Consider the following 9,673-nt stretch of genomic DNA (forward strand, 5'->3'; position numbering starts at 1 on the left):
AAATATTTTAATGTCATATTTCCATGTAAATTTTGCTTGGAAATTTAATACCCTTTTAACATACATTAAATTTTCAATATTTCTCAGACAGTTGAGTGTTTTAAAGGATTCATTTGCGGTGTTCTAGATGGAAAGAGAATTGTCTGAAAGCTGTAAATTGAAAAACAAAGTCTCCAGTAATGTGAGAAAATGCTTTAAGGGATTAAATGCTTACCGGATCCTTCTTCACAGAGGAGAGGATTTAACATAACTTAATTAAATAACTATGTACATGAGAATGTAGTGCGAAATAACCACAGACAAACTTTTATGGGAAAAATTTTGTGACCGTCACAGGCCATAAAATTTTATTAACCTAACAAACTAGATAGAACTGATAGAACTGAAAATATATATGGCGGCATAGAGATCAGATACCCAGAACAGCAGGAGATCACCGGCCCAACGGGAACAGCAGCAGAGGGTTCTCTGCCCAAAGGAGATGACGCTGAGGGGTTGCAGAGATCACGTGACCATCCCTCAAAAGGGAGGAAGGAGGGTTACCGTCACGTGCACGTGAGGGCCTACCCTCCTCCCCGGAAGTCTGGCCATCACTCACCCCTAGCGACCTTCTCCTGCGCAACCGGACCGAGGATCTCCCGCCGCCAGGGTGAAAGAAGATCTTCCACCTAGATAAGGATTCCCTGTTACCAAGCCGTGTAAACCGCATAACAGGGAGAGGAGATCCATATCCTACAGTAATGGCTTATTGGGCCTAGGGTGAGTAGCCATAGCCCTGCCATTAAGGTGCCGTCGAAAATACACATCATTAAAACATTACAAAAGGGGAAGGGAGGGAGGGAAAAAACTGCTTCAGCCAGGATCCGGAGAAGAAGAGGAAGTTGCAAGGGAGAACTTGGCTTATCTACTGGTAAGGAGGGGCCTACCCTAAATTGCAACAATGTTGCACCCAGCACCTTCCCTCTCTCTTCTAACCCACTCTCCTACAGCCTTAACCCTTAGACTGCTCCAGGCTTATACTAAGCCCTACACTGCATTAAGGGATTAAATGCTTACCGGATCCTTCTTCACAGAGGAGAGGATTTAACATAACTTAATTAAATAACTATGTACATGAGAATGTAGTGCGAAATAACCACAGACAAACTTTTATGGGAAAAATTTTGTGACCGTCACAGGCCATAAAATTTTATTAACCTAACAAACTAGATAGAACTGATAGAACTGAAAATATATATGGCGGCATAGAGATCAGATACCCAGAACAGCAGGAGATCACCGGCCCAACGGGAACAGCAGCAGAGGGTTCTCTGCCCAAAGGAGATGACGCTGAGGGGTTGCAGAGATCACGTGACCATCCCTCAAAAGGGAGGAAGGAGGGTTACCGTCACGTGCACGTGAGGGCCTACCCTCCTCCCCGGAAGTCTGGCCATCACTCACCCCTAGCGACCTTCTCCTGCGCAACCGGACCGAGGATCTCCCGCCACAAGGAAGCATTTTAATGGTACCCTTGCCGCCAACCCACAACCCGATTTACAGGAGGGGTAACAGAGCTCTCTGAATGTCCCCTATGAATAAATCCAGCCCCACATCAGAAAGGTGAACTTTATCCCTTCTATATAGCTCGGTTCTATCAGCCGAAATGGCTTCGTGCCGTACCACGAAGCCACCTGACCCAGTGACGGTTTTCGCTACAGACGCATTGATCTTCTTCCTAACCCGGTATGCCGCCGTATGGGCCGACATATGCCTCCAGTGGAGACGGGGTATTATATGGGACCACCCTATCATGACCCCCGGGATGCGTACTCTTAGCCACCCAATGTCTGCCTGCATAACCTTAATCAACTGTAAAACTGGTATGGCCCCCACATCGTTACCCCCTAGGTGAAGAATAATAATGTGAGGCTTCCCCCAGCGTACCAGGGCCTCGGATATGGTTCCTGCTAATTGGGGCCAGCACATCCCCCTATCACCCAACCACCTAACGGATGCCTTGTTGGTAGGGAGACCTAGGGATTGGCCAAATGGGAGGGACGCACAGCGTAGGGAGGCCCAGTGGACAAAGGAGTGGCCCACAATCCAGATTCGCTTCACCCCGGGGGTAGTGCCTGTGGAGACAAACATTTTAGTATCCTGAATTAACATCTAAACATTAAACAATTGGACGGACATAGGTTCTGAAACAATTGGACCGCCAACGCCCAATACGTTTTATGTCCTCGCACGAGGAGCCCGCTTGCGCAGCGTTAGTCGCGGCCCCTATGCGAAAAGAGTGCGGGGCAAGTCTGCTAGCGTCCAGCCCCGCCTGGACTGCCGCCAATTTTAGGACCCTACCGAACTGAAATTTGGAAAGGGATCTGCCGTCCGCATGGACCAGGAATTGCCCCGGGCCAGGCGGCCTTTGAGCCAGGTAAAGATTAACGCAGTTAACCGGGCAGCATGCGCTGTTCACCTGAGGGTGAACGGGGATCCAGGTTCCCTTACCCTCCTGATCTGTCTTTGATCGCGGCAGAAAAAGAAGTAAGGAATCAGGGGCAGCTCTAACATGTTGCAATTGTATACCTGCCCCAGACGCCTGCTTGGAGGGTGCTACTACCTCACTAACTCTAAGAGCGGCGGCAAAGGCCAGATTAAACGCAGTTTTGAAGAGTAGGGCTTCAAAATCTGATCTACAGACCACGTCGAGCGCCAAGAGCAAACGCTCCAGGCGGTCGCGGGTGATGGGTTCGCGCGTGTCTATTTTCCGCTGCTGCGATCTGCCCCAACCCTTGATCACCTGCCTAATAAAAAAGGAATTGGTTGGGTCAGGAATGGCTAATGCCCTATAGAAAAATGAGAGGGCGGCCAATTTGGACTGTATTGCCCCCTGACGGGCCCCAGAGGCATGCAAACTCACCAGCCAATCATGTAAGTTGTCCCTAGACCCCTGAGCAGCGTCGGCTCCCCTGGACGCACAGAAATCGTCCCATTCAGACCACATGCGGGCATAGGCGTGCCAAGTGGATGGTGCTAAGGAGGAGCGGACCAACGGCAGTAAGGCTATCCAGGAAGGACGAGCTGCCAAAGGAAATCAGGACAGCGTAAGCCCACGGCTGCAGCTGTGGGGGCTAACTTGCGAAATGTCGCCCATTCGAATCGTGACAGGGCGTCAGCTACAACATTGTCGACGCCCGGGACATGACGGGCCTGGAACTGGATGTTAAGGTCCAGACAGCGCAACACCAGGTGGCGCAGCAAGGTAATGACCTTTGCTGAGGTGGCTGACAAGTTATTGATCGCAAAGACCACACTGATGTTGTCTGTCCAGAACACAACAGTCCTGTTCGACAACTTCCCACCCCACAGCTCGACCGCCAAGACCACGGGGAATAGCTCCAGGAGAGTCAGGTTTCGAGTAAGGCCCGCCGGGGCCCAGGACTCCGGCCAGGGCTCCGCGCTCCACTCTCCCTGGAAATAGGCCCCGTAACCGTGCGATCCAGCTGCGTCAGTGAAAAGGTGCAGTAACTGGCTAGACATGGGAGGGGTACGCCAGACCCGAATCCCGTTAAATCGCGTGAGAAACTGTTCCCAGACTACCAGGTCAGCCAGCAATTCACTCCCTAGGGTTATCTTTGATTTCGGGTTTGACCTACCACTAAGCTGTCTTTCCAGTCTACGGTTAAAAACCCGACCCATGGGGATAACTCTGCAAGCGAAATTAAGCAAACCTAACAGGGATTGTAACTGTTTCAGGGAAATAACTGCATTAGAGACTGCCGCTCTGACCGCCTCAAGCATGCCCTGAACTTTATCAGGTGGCAACCTACAGAGCCGAGCCTGGGTGTCGATTTCGATTCCCAGGAAAACTAAACAGGACGCGGGGCCTTGCGTTTTGTCCTCTGCTAGGGGCACCCCGAAATGTCTCATGACGCTGCGCATGATGTTCATTGTGGATAAACAATCATCGGAGCCTGCTCTCCCTACAATGAGAAAATCGTCCAGGTAGTGTGCTATGGGATCGCTGCCCACTTCTGAAGCTACGACCCAATGAAGGAAACTACTGAACGCCTCAAACAAGGCGCATGACAAAGAGCAGCCCATGGGCAGGCAGCGATCCACGTAGTACACACCTGCAAACTTACAACCCATTAGATGGAAAACTGAGGGGTGGAGTGGAAGAAGCCTAAATGCCGACTCAATGTCTAGTTTCGCCAATAGAGCACCATGACCCGCCCTCCTGACCAGGTCTAGTGCGCTATCAAAGGATTGATAGCGCACCGAGCTGAGTTGGGGGTCAATGGCATCATTGACTGAGCTACCCTTTGGGTACGACAGGTGCTGAATGAGGCGAAACTTCCCTGGCTCTTTCTTGGGAACCACCCCCAACGGGGAAATGACCAAATCAGGTAAAGGTGGGGCAGCAAAGGGGCCCGCCATTCGCCCTAAAGTCACTTCTTTATTAATTTTATCCCTCACCACTTGGGGGTGTTGGTATGCTGAAATAAGGTTCCTATTAAATCTCTTACCCTTGATTTGCCTAAATGTGGGGATATGAAAACCAAATGAAAAACCCTCCCATAACATACGTGCCGCCGCCTGGTCTGGGTAAGCCCACAACCATGGTGCCATGGCATGTACATTAATTGGCGTTTCCGCCTTTCTGGCCCAAGTTTGCTGAAGGGGGCTTATTGGTCTGGTCCCTTCGCTTGATGCAGTCACTGCCAGGGTGTGGACCAGAGCAGTACCTGCAGACATGTCTGAAGGTGCATGCGCTACCCTTTTCGCATTTTTTGTCCTGGAAGGGCCAGCAGGTTCCCCCCCGTTTCCTGCTTCTGGTATTGCGAAAGGACTGCTGCGCTGATTGCTGAGTTGAAGTTGCAGCAGCGGGTGCACCCCCTTTTGGGTCCATTCGCTGCCACAACTGGTTGTCAGTAGAGTCAAAAGTCAGGGAAGGATTTCCTGCCATTTTCCTCCTGAACTCAGCATCATATTCCCTCCACACACCTTCACTGTGATTACGCTGAATCCAGTGAATAGTGTCCGTGTATTTTAGGATAGGCAAACTCTGGGAGGGGTACTTTTCGATATAACAGGAGGAAAAAACCCTGAAGCACTGGAGCCACTCATCAAAAGTGTCTGGGCGTTTAAATTTTTTAGGCCCTGTTCCCTCATCGCTCCTCTCTCTCTGCCTATACGCCTCCACCGAAAGGTCAAAGATATTAACATATTTTCCACGGTGGATTCTACTGACCACCTTTTTGCGCAGGTGTCTATGCAATGAGTATATTTTTCCTGGGCTTGCGTCCCCGTAAAGGGCTGCTCGCCTTTCGGAGATGGCCCTGGTAGGGAGAGGTTCAGCTGGCACCTCTGTAGATGGGGTTTGCGGGGCGTTGTTACTGGCGCTGTCCTGCTTAGTATCTGGCTTGACCCCCCTCTTTAAAATTTTCTTAATCATTCTAAACATTTTCTTCTGACCTGCCCCTTGTAAACCCAAGGAAGAGTCAGTCTCAGACCCTGAGTCAGAAGAGGATGAGTCAGAGGAAGAATGGTCATTGTGTGTAAATAAAGCATTCTCACCGTGACTAATGGCAGGAGGTCCCTGACCCATGCTGGAAACGGGCTGGCCTGCTGGCTGGTTTTGGAGGGCGAGTCCTGAAGACCCTTGCTGTGCAGTGGAAGTGGTGGCTGCTGCTCCTGCTGTAATGCTGCTTGGAACTTCTGCATCCGCCCCACTCATGACTGTGGCAGTGTTGGTCCGTGTTTTTGCTGCACTTTGTGATCCAATTGCCCCCTGCAAAAGAGAAAGAATTTGGCGAGCACTTTGCCCAATGGATGTGTCTGGATTATCAGTAGCAAGGGGTGGATGAGCTATATGAAGTGGTGTATGAAATCCCTGACTCACTGACTGTCCATTCGCAGATGTCTGAGCATTCACACCCTGCTGGTCTACAATAGGGTTATGGCATGCCTGGCTTATTGATTGTGCATGGTTTAATGAGTGTGCATGAGCGCCCTGCGTGGCTGCAATGGGGGAGTGGATACCCTGATCAAGGGGTTGTACTCCTTGTATGCCTAACATAATGGGATGTTGTAGCTGGCTTAAAGATTGCCCATTCGCATTATGTATGCCAACCAGGGGTGTATTATATCCCTGAGGAGCTGCTTGTACGTTCACACCATTCAAAGCCGCATTCACACCAATGGGGGATGGTAAATGATGAGACGGTAAATGATGCTCAATGTTTTGATTAACATGCATACTTTGCACATTGCCTTGATTCACATGCAGGCTATTATTAGACACAATATCATGCGGCTGAGCGGCCGCTTGCACTAAACCACTATCAGCCCTGTGTGGGTTAATAACATCGGGAGCGGCCTGCTGAACGGCATTTGCGTTATGTCCCATTTGTATAAACTGTAATGGCCTCATTGCCCTGGAAGGGTTAACTCTGCGTGTCCCCCTACCCCTATCACTGGCTATCTGCCTGGTACTACCTCTTATGATGGAGCGACCCCTTTGATGCCCCTGAGGATTAACGTTCAAATTTGCCGTTCGCTTGCGCAGTTTGCTTGCGCTGTTAATGCCCCTCTGACCCCCCACTGATAACCCGCCAACGGCCAAGGACGGCTCTCGGTGCTCACCTGCGAGTGGCGTTGCCCCGGGAGCCGATGTCCTTGTGACCGCGCGGGAATCTGCCAAGCCGGAAGTGCCGATGTCCGCTTCCGGTGACGTCACTAACATGGCGTTGACACCGGAAGTCGGACCCGGACCACGCGGCTGGCGAAGGAGATCGCTAGGCCCCGGGGGGAGCAGCATAGGCCCTGGGATGGCATGGGCCTCGGGTATGGTGCGACCAGGGGCAAGTCCGGGTGTTGAGGGCTGAGGGGCCGTTACAGGGGCCATGTTCCGGCCGGGCTGGGGACCGCGTGTTGCCACGTGTGGTGCCTCAATGAGAGGTGTGAAAGGGCGATGCCTGCTGGGGGTAGTTAAAGCAGGATCCGGATCCTGACTAGAAGGATCAGGAGGGAAAACAGCTGGTGTCACACTGGGCCCTGGGGAGGCTGCAGCCATAGCGGATATTATGTTTTTCAATAGGTCAGAAACTGCTGACATAGCAGCAGGGGGTACAGCACTTAAAAATGAGGCCTGTACACTATCAAGGGGTAAATTAGCCTGCTGGGTCTGCAATGCTTGAGGTCTGGGGGATTCCTGAGCTAACTCAATATCAATAGGTCCCTGCTCTTCCACATTATGAACCTGGGCTGACACAACAGTAGTATATTGAGTTGGGGGAATGATATCTAAATCCTCCTCAGAAATAGATTGAACACTTATCTTTATTTTTTCTTTTGCAGGTGCAGGAGGTTCCTGTTCCGACTGGTAACGTCTGGGAGGCAGAGTGGAACGCCTGGAACGATGCATAGCTGCACTGGTGATGACAGAACTGCTAAGAAAAAACTGCTTCAGCCAGGATCCGGAGAAGAAGAGGAAGTTGCAAGGGAGAACTTGGCTTATCTACTGGTAAGGAGGGGCCTACCCTAAATTGCAACAATGTTGCACCCAGCACCTTCCCTCTCTCTTCTAACCCACTCTCCTACAGCCTTAACCCTTAGACTGCTCCAGGCTTATACTAAGCCCTACACTGCATTTCTGTCCACAAGGTGAAACCTTTTAAAATGACTGTAGAATTCTCTGTAATTTTGCAGGGGTGAATTTAATTCATGCTTGTCAGCAATACTGGATGGAAAAAAGGTCGCTTTTACATCCTTGTTTTTTTTTTATTTTATTTTTTTTATTTCTCCAAATCGGCAAAGGAAGAGTTTTCAGGACGCAGATGAGAATGAGGGACACGGCCAAAATGTGACAAATCTACAATTACAGAGTAAAATTCAGTAGAGACAAATACATTATTGTAGATAACTTTTTATATTCCTCTGTCCACTTTTTGAACAAATACAAGACTCAAAAGCACTTGCAGAATTTTCTCGACCTTAGTAAATCACTGACACTTTTTGGCGTTAATATAATAATCTTGATCCATGAGGCTATGGAATAGGAAGAATAGAGAAGGTCCCAGTGTCAAATTAAGGTGTCTGCCCCAAATCATGATATATTTATAGATATAGGATGTGAGATGAGTGCTGTCTATTAAGCAGATTCACAACTTCTTATGCACAGATGTATTTTGTCTTATTTTAATGTCAAGACAAGAGTCCTTAAGAAAATGCAATTTATTTACAGATCAATAATGACAGTTTGTGCACATTTTTTAATAGAGTAATTTACATTTAATTTATCTATCTATCTAATAGTGTGTATCTATCTATCTATCTATCTATCTAATAGTATCTATCTATCTATCTAATAGTTTGTATCTATCTATCTATCTATCTATCTATCTATATATCTATCATCTATCTATCTGTCTATCTAATAGTTTGTATATATATATATATATATATATATATATATAAAACTTCATTAAAATTATGGGGGGAGATAAATAACTGAAATTAAAATCCTCCATGTCTCAAAATTAAATCAATGTAAATATTTGCATAGGAAATTAGTACATCTAGGCAAGTATCCCTGCTTGCTTTTCCCCAGAAATTCTTAATATACAATGTTTCCATTGCACAAGAGAATTTTGGGTAAGATATGCAAATTCTCATTTTTTGTGCTTCAAAAATACTGTTTTGACACAGCGATCCTTTTAAACAGGATTATGACAGCAAACCAGAAATCACTCACTAGACAAGCCTGTTTCGTTCTTTTTGGAACTCATCAGTAGGAGATAGATTTCTGGTTGCTGCATTGGAAAAGCTATTTTCATGGTTAAACCAAACTTCATTAAAATTATGGGGGGAGATAAAAAACTGAAATTAAAATCCTCCATGTCTCAAAATTAAATCAATGTAAATATTTGCATAGGAAATTAGTACATCTAGGCAAGTATCCCAGCTTGCTTTTCCCCAGAAATTCTTAATATACAATGTTTCCAATGCACAAGAGAATTGTGGGTAAGATATGCAAATTAGATATGCAAATTCTCAGTTTTTTTGCTTCAAAAATACTGTTTTGACACAGCGATCCTTTTAAACAGGATTATGACAGCAAACCAGAAATCACTCACTAGACAAGCCTGTTTCGTTCTTTTTGGAACTCATCAGTAGGAGATAGATTTCTGGTTGCTGCATTGGAAAAGCTATTTTCATGGTTAAACCAAACTTCATTAAAATTTGCTGTCATAATCCTGTTTAAAAGGATCGCTGTGTCAAAACAGTATTTTTGAAGCAAAAAAACTGAGAATTTGCATATCTAATTTGCATATCTTACCCACAATTATCTTGTGCATTGGAAACATTGTATATTAAGAATTTCTGGGGAAAAGCAAGCAGGGATAATTGCCTAGATGTACTAATTTCCTGTGCAAATATTTACATTGATTTAATTTTGAGACATGGAGGATTTTAATTTCAGTTTTTTATCTCCCCCCATAATTTTAATGAAGTTTGGTTTAACCATGAAAATAGGTTTTCCAATGCAGCAACCAGAAATCTATCTCCTACTGATGAATTCCAAAAAGAACAAAACAGGCTTGTCTAGTGAGTGATTTCTGGATTGCTGTCATAATCCTGTTTAAAAGGATCGCTGTGTCAAAACAGTATTTTTGAAGCAAAAAAACTG

The 9,673-nt window shown here is 47.0% G+C and overlaps 1 protein-coding gene across 3 annotated transcripts; it reads right to left on the bottom strand.

Annotated features, from left to right (window-relative positions):
• Nucleotides 1-305: 305 nt before the first annotated feature.
• On the bottom strand, nucleotides 306-7,592 carry LOC128643104 (uncharacterized). 3 transcript variants are annotated; one of them, XM_053696054.1, is made up of 3 exons: nucleotides 5,560-7,588; nucleotides 2,900-3,060; nucleotides 1,964-2,111 (listed from the first exon to the last, which is right to left on the bottom strand). In XM_053696054.1, exons 1-3 carry the CDS (start codon nucleotides 7,406-7,408, stop codon nucleotides 2,094-2,096), a joined length of 2,028 nt encoding a protein of 675 aa, XP_053552029.1. In that variant the 5' UTR covers nucleotides 7,409-7,588; the 3' UTR covers nucleotides 1,964-2,093. The 3 variants fall into 3 exon arrangements, with proteins under 3 accessions (XP_053552028.1, XP_053552029.1, XP_053552027.1); XM_053696053.1 differs by lacking the exon at nucleotides 2,900-3,060 and having other exon boundaries at nucleotides 306-2,111; nucleotides 5,560-7,583; XM_053696052.1 differs by having other exon boundaries at nucleotides 1,969-3,060; nucleotides 5,560-7,592.
• Nucleotides 7,593-9,673: the final 2,081 nt, after the last annotated feature.

Source organism: Bombina bombina, chromosome 12 (genome assembly GCF_027579735.1).
Source record: "Bombina bombina isolate aBomBom1 chromosome 12, aBomBom1.pri, whole genome shotgun sequence".
Lineage (NCBI taxonomy): Eukaryota > Metazoa > Chordata > Amphibia > Anura > Bombinatoridae > Bombina > Bombina bombina.

Excerpts from the sequence above, each read along its gene's own strand:
- LOC128643104 (XM_053696052.1), bottom strand. The coding sequence starts at position 7,408 with ATGCATCGTTCCAGGCGTTCCACTCTGCCTCCCAGACGTTACCAGTCG. Across the intron at positions 3,061-5,559 it reads ACCTCCTGCCATTAGTCACG|CTCGTCCTTCCTGGATAGCC; the intron begins GTGAGAATGCTT and ends TTCCTTTGGCAG.